General features: G+C 42.9%; 1 protein-coding gene across 1 annotated transcript in view; it reads right to left on the reverse strand.

Annotated features, from left to right (window-relative positions):
* Positions 1–15,694, reverse strand: part of LOC311039730 (CUB and sushi domain-containing protein 3-like) — a gene marked incomplete at its 5' end in the record, with an annotated part of 373,258 nt that overhangs the window by 210,787 nt on the left and 146,777 nt on the right. Inside the window, 5 exons of the mRNA XM_084049684.1 lie at positions 3,024–3,215; positions 8,251–8,407; positions 12,239–12,408; positions 13,464–13,652; positions 14,764–14,979. Coding sequence (XP_083905810.1) covers positions 3,024–3,215; positions 8,251–8,407; positions 12,239–12,408; positions 13,464–13,652; positions 14,764–14,979 — 924 coding nt within the window. The remainder of the gene's footprint in view (positions 1–3,023; positions 3,216–8,250; positions 8,408–12,238; positions 12,409–13,463; positions 13,653–14,763; positions 14,980–15,694) is intronic.

Raw genomic sequence — 15,694 nt, forward strand, 5'->3', positions numbered from 1 at the left:
GAAACAAACATGCATATAGTAGAGAACCATTAGAGAAGAAAACCGGCTGGAACACTCTAAAGACCACATTCCAAAGTCTAAAATAATTACTAATGAGCAACGTAGTTAAACCCCTGCTGAAAATACTGTATTTTTATCTCCACCTGGGTATCATGCATTTGGCCCTGTGCGTCTGTGTGTGCCTCTGTGTGTCTGTCTGTGTGTGCGTGTCGGTGCGTTAGAAATGCACCTAGATAACAGCAGTTTGGGTGGATTTAGGTCAATCAAATAAAATTATTAAAACTGACTATTAAGTGAAACTACACGCGTCGCAATTCAGGGCAATTGCAAAGTGTGGTTGCGCCGACGCGAGTCGCGGGTCGCTGCCGCCGGGACTCGAGGAATACGCTGGGAGGAATGCCGTCGGAGGCTGCGCCAATTACACTTAACGGAGGATTTAAAACAAAATAAAAAAAAGAAGGGAGGAATAAACGTTTGGCATGGGAGTGATTTGGTGAAGTTCTTAACCCTGCCGACAACGAGTCAAGTGCTGGATATGTCTTATGAAAAGTTGCGATGTGAGAAAGTGATGGCGATGGAATGTGGAGGGCTTGATGTATACAGTCAGGTGACATTGTTTGTACAAGTACGTATCCATATAGGGATCATGACCAGGGGTGCACAACTTTGGTCTAGTACTCAGAAGAGCACCTGGAGATGTGAGTTGGTGCGCACCAAATAAATGGTCCCGTTTTGTCAACGGGGGGGGGGGGGGGGGGGGGGGGCGGTGCAGCACTGCTTCAGCCCAGCCCTGCACATGGACTCTGCAGCCGCACTGAAACCCCGGACAGACGCTCTGCTTCCAAATTCCGTCGATTTTCGCCGTTTTTCTCCTCACACGCCGTTAGGAGAAGCCCCCAAGGTTGGTGCCCTGTGCTGCACTGCTTTTATCCGCCAGATTTGGACGTTCACGGCATATTTTGCACCGTTCATCATCGGTGAATAGTGCCTCTAACAGCCACTGCTGGCTGCGTGCACGCAGCGAGGCGATGCGAGGCGACGCGAAGCAACAATCACACAAGCACGTGCAGCATGCGTCCCCTTCCCCTGCGCCTAATGGCTGTACATGGGGCCGACGCGTGCTTTAGCGAGAGTGTGTGAGTGTGGCTTCAGGAAGTAAATTCCTAGCCTCGATCTCCAGGCTTTTATTTTTTATTTTTGCTAAAAAATAAAAGCTTGGAAATTCCTGTCCCAGCTGTTGGTACGCAAAAGCGCCTCGCGTCGTCTGATGTGGTGCGCATTATTTATTTTGGGTGCGCATGCGGACCTGCGCACCAGTTATGTGCACCCCTGATCATGACGTCAGAGTTAAGATTCGGGGGTTAACTCCGTCCACTTTCGACGGCATTTTCGTGGCTGACTATTTTGACGCATAGTAACGTCAGTCTGTAGTTCTATGCTTCTTGTCGAGCAAGCTAAGCAGCAAGTAGTCGTGACGGTGGTGTGCAGACTGTGTACATTATCTTCTATCTCTCTTCTATCTCTAACTTGTCTGTCGCTCTAACTTAGCAAGTGCCTTTTCATCCTCACATACAACTCCAAAACATTGTCATCACATGCCCCAGACAGATAGAAAGACGGAGAGAGGTAGACAATGAATGTATGAGAGAGAGGGAGGAAGACAATGCCACACGTTCATGGCTGCTGCGTCTTAGTTCTCTTTGTTTGCTACAACCAGGTAATTTCAGGAACTGCGACTTCTTGCCTGACCGGAGACACTTAGGAATGCAAAACTTGTTTTGTCTCTAAGTATGCCCCGCTAATGATGCCATTAATTAACTTTACAGTCAGTGTACACAAAATATACCGGCTGGGCCTTACACTGTGGGTAAGGAATGCCGCTACAATGTCAATGATGGAAGTAATATCATATCCTCCAATCTATGGTGTATTTCCCCTGGTTATCATTTGACTATCTATATAGCAGAACAAACAGCACTAATTAATGGGAAAATTGCATTAGACGTCCACAGTGCTGGCCGATAATCAGCTTCAGAGAAGCAGCCAAATGTTAGACAGGAGCCTAGAGACGTGGCCTTGGAGAAATGGACGCCCCACTTCTCATTCAACTCACAGAGACCAGGCTGACTATTAATATTGACCAATCAATAATCCAGCTCTGTTGAACAGTTAATCGATAGAGTGACAGAGCACCTTTTTTGTGATCAGCATCTGTGATCATATCGAACATACACTACTGCGGTGCCAAACCAAAGCTCTTTTTTTTCCTTTGAGGAGGAAACCAGTGTTTCATTGAAAAAGGCAGCACGACACGGTGGCATTTAAAGTGCAATTCTGCACATGTCCGGAATTTGTAAATCATTTTTTACCCTAATCCATCACTGCTAGACATCGGCATACAGACACTGCCTCACAACACCTTCCAGAATCGAGCAACGTGCAGGTAATAGCTTTATCATTTTTTTCTCTTTCTCACAGCAGGCTCTGAATATGAAAGCGCTGCTGCACTGTACATAGGCCTATGGCCACTCCTCCTTGTGCTATACCCACTTTAAATGAATTACTACCTGTGCACTTTCTTTGTGTTTCTAGAACATGATTAATCAATGGCATGTTTGTTAACTTAAATGGTTGAGAGTTGGAGAGATCCAGAGACGCAGAAAGTCATTAAAACTCAATTGTCTTCCAAATCACTCCAACGCAGTGTTCTTATTTAATTTAAGCATCTAGCTTTGGATGCTGAACATTAACAGAGATCAATTATACACAATAAAACATCAGAGGCATTTGTATTCTCTGACAAAAATGACAAGGCATGCAGTTCTCTCCACACAGCCAATTAAGTGGAAATCGTGTAGGACTAAATCCTTAGGATTAACACTGAGCATAGCAATGTTGACTGTGTACCTGGACTGAATAATAATATCAGCTGCCAAAGAGACAGGGAGACAGTGACAGAGAAGGTGACAAAGGCAGAGAGAGAGAGAGAGAGAGAGAGAGAGAGAGAGAGAGAGAGATTTTACCTATGCACGAGGGGAGATGGTTGTCCCATGCTCTTCGGTCTCCTGTCATGCACTTGAGTATGCCACTGCCGTGCAGGGTGTAACCTTGGTCACAGCCGTACGTGATGGCACTGCCTGCAAAGTGACCCTGGTCGCTGACTTTGAACCCAAACTGTGGAACGCCTGGCTCGTCACAGTGGGAGAGCTCGAAACCTGGAAAAATAAAGAAATGGGAAAGAAGATGAAGGTAGCAGGTATGGGAATGGGGGTGGGGTCAAAGAACAGTCCATATATTTTTTTCATTCCAAGAGAGCGCACACACATAATACACACATGAAACCATTTGCAAGCATTTAAAACTGGAATTTACACTGGGGAGCTGCCATAATCCCCTTTTATCTGTATTGTGTAGACTTATTGATTGAGTAATGGGAATTAATTTCCGGTTGAACACAGATGAGGAGTGGACTTAAAGTCCCATTATATTACTTGGTAATAAAATACTCTTTCTGGATAGAGAGCACAATTAGGCCTCCACAATTAAGTGTTCAATTGAGTGTGGACATTTACCAGGAGCGAGAAATAGTGCAGCCATTCGAAGTGGTTTTGTGCGAGACAGAACAAAATAAAATAAAATAAACACACACAAAAAAGAAAATGCTCCAATAACTCCTTAACTCGCCGTGGTTGATCTTGACCGTGGCCTTTGTCTCGTTCAGGCAGTAAATGTAAGAGAGTTCTGCTATGCGGCAACACCGACCGCATAAAAACCCGGCAGTGGTGATTTATGCTCCCCTCTCGCGGCGAGTCCCTTGCCCATGCCAGATGTTATGGCAGTATTACAAGTGTCATGCCCAGTATAAATCTCTGATGGTTACTGCTCACATTTAGAAAATTACCTCAGCACTTTTGGTAGAAGAGTCATGAAAACATGATCAGATTTCATGTTCAGACAAGATTTAAGTTGCCCATAGCGCTCCCTCCCCCTGCCCTACTTGCTTTTCAGTCAAACCTCTCGGGCAAAAAAATGGCAATTTATTCTGGTTGGAAAGACCCAGTGAAACTGAGAAGCAGAGAGAAGGAGCTATTTACCTTGTGCACTTGTTGGAAAGGTCAAACTAAAGATGAAATGTAATTATGTAACACATAATTATGAGCAAGTGTATAATTGGGAATGCAATTTGTAATTAAACCATCATTTGCACTGAATGAGACCCATTTAAATTCTGAAGACTTTCTTTTAGCTCCTGAAAATAAGTACACAATGATTTTCTGTAATATACTGATGTCTGTATTATTAGCTAGACCGGTGCCCTTTGGGCACTAGCCCACTTGGGGACTACGCAAGTTGGGAACGATGCAAGTTTGGAATGCAATATATGAGTACTTGCTGTACCCGTTGTTAAAGTACCCAGTGCAGTACCCGTGGACACAAGCCTACTTGGGAACGATGCATGCCCGGAGCAATGCAAGTTGGGAATGTATTAAGGCTGTCAACGAATATTCCATAATATATACAATATTTGAATATCAAAAATAAAAGAATGTTTGACTGTAAAATTAAGATTTGAATACAAATTATACAATCTGCCTCGTGAGATCACAGTAGCCTGGTAACCCCCCCCACCCCCCCCTTCCGGAAATCTCATTTGCATTTGATTTCAGGAAGGAGTCTGGCCTGCAAACCTGTATGGGCAATTTGGCTGTGGGCTGGAGCTAGGCGGGAGTAATACCGTTGACTGACAATCCCTTCAGCCAATCAGCAGTTAGTTCCCCTTCAGCCAATCAGCAGTTTGTTTCCCCGACCACCAGACAATGTGACGCAGGGGGACTTTTGAAAGGGCCATGCCGAAAATAGGTTGCTTTATTCGGATACATGCGTGTCACTGCCTGCCCCTGTCGGTTCTCTGAATTTTTATTTTTAAATAGGCTCTGTCATGATTAATTGACCACATATATGAAGTTAAACAACTAAATTCTATCCGAACGATATCTTAAATGTAAATTCCGTGCCTCAAAAAATAAGGTGGAGAGCGTTTTAAAGTTTTAAAACTGGAACCAAAAACAGCGGACAGAATTTCAATGGCGGCCGTTCCATTTTTTGTCGGCTCCATTCGGGTTCACTCGGGTTCCACCTAATTGGCCTACCTCCGCTGTCAATCACAGAACAATGAGCGAGGACACTGATAGGCAAGTCATTTGGTGGACGAGCAAGAAACGCCCAGATAAGCCTGCAGGCCAGACTCACTCCTGATATCAAATGTAAATGAGATATCCGGAGGGAGGGGTTTACCAGGCTAAGATCACAGAGCCATTTGCCTGACGCAAGCTACAGTGTGTGGAGTCTTGCTGGGCCGCCAGACAGGTGAGCACTCCAGCGAGGCGAGCCAGTGCAGTAGAGAGTTCAGCACCAAGGACAGTGCCTCCGCCTGGGGCAAATCATTAGGGGAGGTACGTGCCAATTTATTTACTCATTCAGCTAGATGTGTTGACACCTGCACTCTGACTAACTAGCTGAAGACATGCCGCGCTGAAACGGTGCTGATCAAGCTTCCACAATGTAATGCCCTCACTCTGTCTCAGTCTTTGCTGGCTCTCCTCGTTGGACAGGCGTGTGCTCAGGCGGTAAGCAAGAACCTCCACTTTACCTCCACATGCATTGTACTTGGTTAGGTACAAACCTGACATGAAGGCGTGAAACTTTTTGCATGGACTTACCCCAGACTGGGAAGAATTTATGTTGTTGCTTATCTCCCCCAACAAAATTGCCTTGGATAAATGCCATTTTGGCTTTGCAAAACTTTGCATCCTATGTGTTGGTTTAGTCAGTCGTCACAAGTGTTACAGCTTCAAGTTACACCCTTTCCCCATAGCTATCCACACAGCAGACAGCCTCGCTCAGTAGAACGCAGCGCTGTACAAACAACATGTTTAATCACACATCGCCACTTTAATTGATTCAAAATTATAACATGGGTCAAGCTGAAAAGGGCAATCCATTTGGTAATGATGGTAGACAGTTTACAACCAGACTTCACCAAAAAAGCAATGTGAAAACTCTGTTTGGAATGTACTTGTTGTACTCGTTCTCAGGTACCCAGGGCTGTACCCACTACTACATTACCATAATGCAGCCTAAACGTGCGTTGCACGGGGCGGGCCTGCCATTACGTTAGTTACTGGAGTTGCTGTGGAGCTACACAGTTCTCCACAAGACACACAAGCCCACAACATACACCATCTACAATGGACTAACTGAGCAGCAATAATAACATAACATTCACCACACGAACGTGCATTGTTGACAAAGTGATTGCACAGCCGCTGCAGGCATGACAACCACGTTAGCGTTAGCTACATGCCAACCATCACAGCGCCCTGTCCGTCGTTGCTGCGACTGACTGTGTGTGATGGGGCTGCAGCAAGCTCTCTCTGAGGTGTGAGATACGAGGATCCCTGGTCATCAGAAACTGCTGATGTTGTGTTGATGGGCATACGTGAATGGAGTTTCATTGTACCCACTAACACTTATATTGGCACCGTGGCACAAACGTGACGCAATGTTCAGGCAATGCGTTAACACATATACTGCCAATCCCGAGATATCTCGGGACATTAAATCCACCCGTTACCTGCGTATCCTGAGATATCTCGGGATCGTCTTTTTATGTGGTTTGACAACGAAAAAAAACATTTTTGGTACCATCCTTGATTTTTTTTTTTTCCCCATGACGCTTCCGACCCATCCTATGAGAAAATTTCCGACAACCGTTTCCGGTTCGTTTTTTATCTTGAAAAAACAGTTTTTCCCTGGTTTTGGCTAAAGATCATGGTTTTCACACGGTTTAAAAAACGAATGGTAAGCTCCGGTTGTATTTTCTTTTCTTTGATCGACGAACGGTTATCTATCCTCTTTGTGTTTAAAAACGATCTGATAGCCGATCGGAGGCTAAGCTAATCTAAGATGGCCGGTGGGGAAACGTCACAGCCACGTCACAGCCAAACGGATATGACGTTTGCAGCCTCTTTTAGCCGCTGATACCACAGAAGAAGAAAAAGAAAAAAAAGTGTAAACATTATGAGGGCTCGTACGTCCATCGTTGCTGTTTATAAACACCATCCGATCGCGGATTTTAATGGATATAATGTTTTTTGTGAACGGTTCAAAAGGCTATAAAACTCAAAAACGCTGGCAGTGGGTGAGTACCTTATGAATAAACTCTGGCAGGGAATGTGTTAAAGGAGTAGTTGACCCAAAAAAGATTTTTGGGTTTTTGTCGCATTCCTGAGCCAATAATTTGACCAGCGGAGTCTATCCGGTAGGAGACTCAAAGAGCTCAGTATGGAGACTCAAAGAGTCTCCATAATAAGCAGCCACACAGTCATCGAATTATTGGTGTAGGAATGCGACAAAAACTAAAAAGTCTCCATGAATTCAAGGCTTCGTGGCGTGTGTAATTGATAGAAAATAAGTAATTTTTTGGGTGAACTACTCCTTTAAGCCAATGGGTCGGGTTGGGCAATCAGGAAAACCGATGACTAACCGTTGTACTTTCTCACATCTAAAAACACCAGTTTGATCTTTGCTATTCTCACCAACTATGCTGAATTCCACCAAACACCACTCTCCTGAAATCCCCGAAAACTTCCCTGAAAGGACATTCAGGTGAAATACAGAAACACTTTAAATTGGACTGCAAAATGCAGTGTCACCAAATCCTTTCTCTCGTCATAGTAATGGCTAAGAAACAGTTACCAACAATACACACAGTCAGCTAACCAATTAGGGAAGAACAAAAGCCATCTATTACTGCACCACGAACAGCAATGACCCACACTTCCTCCAGTCCTGCACACACATAAACACAGATTAACACAATATATGCGCACACATGTGCAGACAGACACTCACACAGAAAGAATTTCAGACAACTCTAACTATAATTCACCTCTTTTAACAAGGCGCGGTCAGGCAGGTGTAGATGCTAATTGCAGTGGAGGAACAGGGACAAGGAGAGTGTTACAGAGAGAGAAGGGTAGAGACGCAAGCGAGAAAAGTAATTTTCCTCCTGATTTGCCGCTGAGGCACCACGCTGTTTTTAATGGATACTCTGGCAGCAAAAGATACAATAAGGCAGTCAGAGGTTAAAATGTCGTTTAACATTTGGGTCCTTTGAAATCTGTGGGTTCTGGGGTGAGAGTTTCTCCATTGTGGCTACTGTCTTGAGAAAAAAAAAGTCTAACTTACTATAGTAGATGAGCCTGAACCCCTCTCCAGTTGCCTCCTGGTCAGAGTAGAACTCGAGCCACAGATGGTTGGAAGTGCTGGTAAGGCAGAGGCCCTGCATGGATGTCCCCGTGTACGTGCCTAGGACTGCGGCCACAATATCCTTGCCGTCATACACCTGGTGAGGGATGGACAAGAAGCCTTTTGAAGTATGTTGGAGGGGTTGGTGGTTATTTATGCAACTGCATGGGTTTCATTCCAATGCAATGCCGTTTTTCTAAACCAATGTTTATCCACATTGTTCAGCCTGAACAAATACAAAATTAAGAATGCTTTTGGAGAATGTTACTCTACTTTAAAACAAAGGTAAATAATCAATAATAATATGGTAAAAACAATGGTAAATAATCAATAATAATATACTGTATATAATATTTACAATAAAATCACTGAGAGGGGCCTCTCAACAAACACAGAGTCAAAACCGAAAAAGGTGGTATAGAGTATGGTTCAAGGGTACTCAAGTACTGTACGGTACGCATCAGGTGGGAATTTGGTGACTGATGTGCACATTTTCACTTCTTTATCCAGCTGTTCCATAAACTTACCCCTTTTACAGATATGCATCTAGCTTTTGTGTTGGTCCTTGCGTTTGAGCTCTTAAATACACCTGTCCCCCTGAGTTTGTATTGAGTATTTCGCGCTGCGAACAGCTCCTGCATGTAGGGTGGAAGTTTAGTATGGTGGGATTAGTCTCGCGTAGCCAGACCCCACAGAAAATTAAAAACAGCGACCTCTGTTTTCTGATATTGTCTGTGGGGTCTGGCGGGAGGAAAATGGAAGACCAGTGCGCAGGGAAACTCCGGTTTCATGTCTGCCTTCAGCGCATCACTTCCGGTTGGTGCGACTACGTTTTCATTCCCACTAACAATATTTCTACACGGAACACTAACACCACTTCTCCCAGAGAACATGGATGGTTTTGGTTATAAGCCCACTTGTTTCTATGATGAAAGAGTAAGTTAAAATGTGAATATCTTTCTGTGGTTTTGTCTGCTCCGAGGACGCTATTGTTAAATTAGTTTCGGCTAGTTTTGAGGGGGGAAGGGTGGATGGACACGTGAATCCCGCCCACTACATTTGATTGGGTAAAGCGCGGCCCGCTTCCTGATCTGAAGGCACGCCCACTTGTAGCCAATGCGCACACGTTATGACGAACCCCTCCGACAGATTCCACCGCAGGGCAGAATCTGTTCTTGAGAGATTATGGTGGGATTGGTTGGTGCTAGTCTGATTTATTTACAATTCTTTTGACTTTTTTTGTAGCATGAAGATAGTGTTGATAATGGTTTTGTATGTGTTCCCTCATACTTCCACACAATACGTTAAGTATGGAAGTACTGTATGAGGGAGCAGTACAGTAAAGTGAGTTATTATTTACAATGGGTTTCAATTTATATAATATTGCAATTGTTTTAGATATTTTTGACTTTATGTTTGCTATATGTGGTTTCCAGCAGAGTTTGTCGTCTATGGTGATACCCAAGAATTTGTGCTCATTTACTTGCTCGATTTACACATTATGGATTGTTAGTTTGACCGGTTCGTCTATTTTTCTATTGCAAAAGAGAATGTATTTTGTTTTACTGAGATTTAATGATAATATATTGATGTCAAACCACTTTTTGAGGATTTGTAGTAATTTTTCCACTGCATACAGGAGCTGCTCAAGATCTCCTCCCAATCTATATAGGCTAGTGTCACTGCAAATAAGACACACTTAAGTTGTGTCAATGCTTCGTCTATATCATTTATATACATAATAAACAGCTTTGGACCCAATACGGAACCCTGAGAGACTCCATGTGTGATATACAGTGAGTCTGAGTCAACATTGTTCACATGTTGCCATGTAAGCGATCCGGGCTGGTGGAGATTTGCCCTCCGCAAAGCGCCCCTTTTCTAGTTTAGAACTATGATTAAACTGTTTGAGATGTCCCAATATCTAATATGAATGTACAGCCACTAGCAAATCAGAAACGAGTAAACATGGTATGAACTCTATATACATAATAATATTCTTTTCACACTTGACATCATAAACATTCGAAATGGGTCCAAGTTTATTTTGTGTTGCAGTGTTTGTGAATATCAGTAACTGGCAATGCAATCCCACTGACAATTTATATTATTGTTATATCAACAATAGATGAATGGCATGAGCAGTATGCTTTGTGTCTTGTATACCAAGTATTGCATGTGTTTTATATAGCTCCTCCAATGCAAAGCAATGTGGAAAAATGAGATTTGGTTGTAAACAATACTTCCTATTGATTTGGTATCATGCATCAGTACAGCTGGATTAACAAGACAAATGGTGGGGCACATGAACCTATATTGACAAAACACTGTCTATCGAGGTCTGTTCTTTTTTACTCTATTCTCCTCTCCTGTGGATCATCAGAATGCAATAGTGCATTCAACAACAAAATCCATTAAGGACAAGTTGTTGGCAGCGCTGCCAGAATATTCCACTTGTGAGGCTCATAATGGGATAGAAGCCATATGGAAATGCTCATAATTATGGTTACAGTTTGAATGTCCTTTATTTTATATGGACACTACTGAGAAACTGGTAGGAATAAAACACTGCCTTTTATCTCTGTTACAGTGTGTTCACTGTGTTGTGTGCGTTTTCACCAAATTCCAAGTTCAAGTTTGTCTAATTGTGTATTATAATGTAATGAAATACGTATCTGTATTGCTCTCTCTGCCTTAACACAAACACTACAGACCTACATAGACCATGCACAAAATGCACTCTGTATACATCATATACACCAGCGCTACTCAACACGCGGCCCCAACGCAGCGCCCTTCATGGTCAAAAAAATAAATAAATGTTTAATTAAAAAAAAAAAAAAAATGTTTTATTGTGAAGCACAGGATAGAAATATACATTTCCGTTCAAATGTATGCGTTGCTTCCTCTTTTTTTCAAAAACAAACAGACATACACAGGGGCGTCAATTGGGTATGGCAAGGTAGGGCAGGTGCCATACCTTGGCTCCAAAACATTCTTTTTTTATAAAAACAAAAAAAATCATGAATAATAACCTAATGCAGGTGTAAGACCATTGTATTTGTATTGTGTTATAACTGTTATAAACTATGCATTATACCATAGTTTTCTATGCATATCGGGGGGGCCCAGGATAGGTGTCCCGTATTTCAATCTCTGGGAGTTGGCAACCCTAACCTTGCCATACCTTAGCTTTTGCTGTAACTGACGCCACTAGACATACACACAAAATAAACAGGTACAGTGAAAAGAATATGATGTGAAAATGTACATTTTCTTATAACAATAACAATGTGTAGTGTGTTTCATTCTTCAAACTGAACAGTGCAATAGTGTAACACACTGTGTTACACAGTGTAACACACAGTGTAACACAGTGTAAGGAAAGTCTGCTTTTTCACCTTTTCTCGGCCAAGAGAATTAATATTTTTTTAAATCGAGAAAAAAAAACGATAAGTGTAACAGAATACATGGGTTTTTCCCGTGGTTTGTGAGATTACTGTCTGAACCTGTCCATTCCGTAGAGTGTACATGAACAGTGTTATCATAGCTACAGGATGGTACTGCAGAAATGGCTGAAATGCCCCTGGACGAGACAATAAATCACTTACTGACCCAGATAGAGGTTTCACTATGGTTGACAATTGTATTGACCTCACTTTTTAAATAAGTAATATGTACTATCTGATGGGTTACATGTAAGAGATGGCATACAAGGTTTTCTCTTCTTTGCATTTACCCATGTTTCACGCACACACACACGCATGCACACGCACACGCACACGCACACACACACACACACACACACATCCCAGGACCCAAACATTTTTCCATTTGGAAGAAAAAACTGTAGAATAGAGTCTTAATTTACTGTACTTTCCAGGTAAAATACAAGGAGAAATGTATTAGCAATTTTGCACAGAATTACCTTGAGAATATCTCCTTGTGCAAGTTGGAAGGCAGCAGCAGTGATGTTGATGCCTTTGCCTGTCTGGACCTTGATACTGTAGACACATTCATGGCTGTTGTCATAGTTCATCGGATAGTTGGGCGACAAAAGAACTCCCTCATTGTTGGAAACGGTTGACCCACATTCAGCTGCAAAAAAAGAGAATACACAGAGACACGGCAGAATCAGTTACACAACACAAAAAGGATGTATTGACTTGGTTTAGAACCACGAATAGACTTTATATGACTAAAGTCTTGAGAGGAATGTTTCATCCGAGATAAAGACGATTTAAATTCATTATATGGATAATCAGAATTACTAATTCATCCACCTGTTGCTCCCTTTATTATCATAATAATCTTGCATTGCTGCAACACATTACTAACTGCTTAGTATAAAATCATTTCAGGCTTCATTTCTAAGATTTACCCTGCGGGCTATCTTGCACCATGCCAGGGCAAAACTGGAGAGGATTACTTTCTAAGATGAACTGCTCTGAAGCAACGAGCTAAAAGAAAATGATGGGCTTTGGAAAAAAAAAATCGACTATACAGTATGCACTGAACTCTTAGATTTCTTGCATGCTTTATGTAAACCAAGCTCATTAACCATGCAAGTGAATTGCTACAAGTTAGAGGCCCAACATAAATGTTTTTTATTGTTTTCTTTCCAAGCGCTATTGTCTTGTAATATTCATGCCATCACAGTAGTACTTTTCCACTATGGGATCATAAGGGGTGCGGCAGAAAAAAGGGTAGCATATGTAGATACACAAAGCACTACGGTACATCAGAGGCTCTGGTAATAATATTAGTTTATATCACAGGATGCCTCGACTATCAAATTATCTCTGTACTCAGCTCTTAAGATGTGCAAGTGATCAAATTTAGTTTCTGATGGGGGGGGCATGCGACATATGAACACTCCCTGGCCACCCCTGGTGCACGGCCCTTTCATAGAAAAGAGAGCAGCTGAGCCAACTTTAGCTCCAATAATCATCTAACACCATCCTAACCTTTAATTGCAGTCTACCAGGGGGAAGTCTGATTACATCAAGTTCCTCAGTGTCTAGACAGTCATTTAAAGCAAATTCAGATCTGCAGCAGAATAGCTGACAATGTAAATCCTGCTATAGCCCTACTACACATACAGTATACACAGGAGACCAAAGAAAACAGAATGAAAGCAGCTGACCACGTACCCACACACCTTGGCAGAGGTGCACTCCACATACGGCGGCCACCTCCCAAACACACAATCTCCCGAGCCCCCTGCAGGCGATAGCCTGTGTTGCAGTCGAACGCCAGTGAATCGCCAATTCCAAACTTTGAACCCGTATGCCAACCAAACTGGGGACTTCCAGGGTCATCGCAAGGTTCAAGGTCATACTCTATGAATACAGAAACCAACAGTAACAAAATACAGTAGCAGCAAGTAGCAATGTATTGACTCTCACCCATTTAATATGAGCATATTATAAACATGGTCAATTAAAGGTCATAGAAGGTTAGGACCTGAATTCTAATGAGGCAATCTATAGATGCTAATTGCAAAACACACAGGGACACGTCCCCATGCACACACGCACACACGCACACACACACACACACACACACACACACACACACACACACACACACACACACACACACACACACACACACACACACACACACACACACACACACAACACACAACACACACACTCAAGATGATTTAATGAATATTCATGGCTGCTCAAGCTATGCTTCACTTTAGCAAACAGCAGGAAAACATTTAGGCAGACTGGTCATAAAGAAAACCTCCTTTCACACACTCCCTCGTTCTGTCTTTTCTCCGCTATTCTCTCCCTTTCTGCCCCCCCACATTACCCCTCATCAACCCCCATTGCCATCTGTCTCATCTTTCAGCACCTCCCTCCTTCTGCCTCTCATCTCCACCTTTCTTTTCCTCTTTGTACATCAACCCTTTCCTTTTGTAGCTCCCTCCCTCTCCCTTCCCCTCTCTCCTCCATCTCGCCTCGTTCCCCAGCTCTTGCTCCGTCTATGCTGTTGAGTACTGGTTGTCTTTTGATGTCCATTCCCATCAAAGACAGGCAGCTTCTACCTGGCTGGCCTCTTTGTCTCTTCAATATCCTTCCTGTGATTGGCACAGCTCGAGGCCCAGTTGTTACCTTGACCCCGCACCCATTCTGACTGTCAAATCACTCCTTGCATGTTGCTTTATGTGCACTTTACTGGGTCATAGTGCTTTTTATCTTATCACCCAATAGGGTCTCTCTCTCTCTCTCACTGTCTCTCCGTCACTCACCATTGCTCTCTACTCCCAGTCTCTCTGCTCAACCAACACATATCCCCTTTCCCCGCCTGCCCAGCCCTCTCTCCTCTCACAGTGTTCATCTCTTTCCCTCTTTATTCCATGTTTAATAACTTTCTCTGTACAGTCTCTCTTAAACCCGCATTCCCACCATGCCCGCACTCTGTTTTGAAGGTTTTTTCCACCTGAGAAGGAAATGTTGAATCCTTGTAGCGATATGGAGAAGTCAGAAATGAAGCGCAGCTGGGCCTTGAAATTCCCATATAGGCCAGCATTAACCGGTGCCGGGCGCTCAGAGCCGGTAAGCCGTGCAAGGGGCTGGGCGAAGCTGCCATTCTCCGTGATCAGAAGGTAGTCATGGTGATCCTCCAGGTGGAATGAGTGGAATGTGAACTGGACCCCTTTAACAGGAGAAAAATAATTAAATAGCACAAGGAGGATGCAGGAGCCACATGAAAATGTCATAACACTGGCTTTTCTGTGATTCTTACAGTATACAGTAGGTAAAATAAATTACATGTACAGTATGTGACCTGTGGCAAAGGTCATTGAAAAATGAGCAAAATAATCATTTCAAAACTACCCTGTTGTTAAAAAGAAAATGGTGTGGTTGTTCTGTATTATAAAAAAGAAAAGAAAAGAAAATGAATGGAGATACAGGATTTGTCAACTAACACCATTATTGGTTAATTAAGAAATACCAGGGCTGCCATCTGTCTGTGGTATCGAGCATTTCAGAGTGAGAGTGATACTGATATGATCACTGATAGATCTGTAGGAGAGAATACAACTTTATTGGACAACCAGAGCTGTAAAACCATCTTATCTTCAACCTCACTGTAGGACACCTTGGGTGAGTTAACAGAGGTGTTAGGCCATTTATTATGATGATAAGATCAATTTGTAATAGAATAAGTATATACTGTGGTGTCTTAGTTGGCACTTTGGAGAAGAAAAATAAACAGGGCTTGTAGAGAGGGAAGATAAGAAAAGGGCACGTTGAGGCTGTTTGCTTTTCAGATGGTAACGAGGAGATTGGCAAGTGGACCTGGTCAGAGAACAGATCATTTAAAGTGGCTGTATAAAATACAAAATATTATACTATCACTCCAGTTC

The sequence above is a fragment of the Gymnoscopelus microlampas genome, assembly GCF_963454915.1.
Source record: "Gymnoscopelus microlampas genome assembly, chromosome: 3".
NCBI classification, from domain to species: Eukaryota; Metazoa; Chordata; class Actinopteri; order Myctophiformes; family Myctophidae; genus Gymnoscopelus; species Gymnoscopelus microlampas.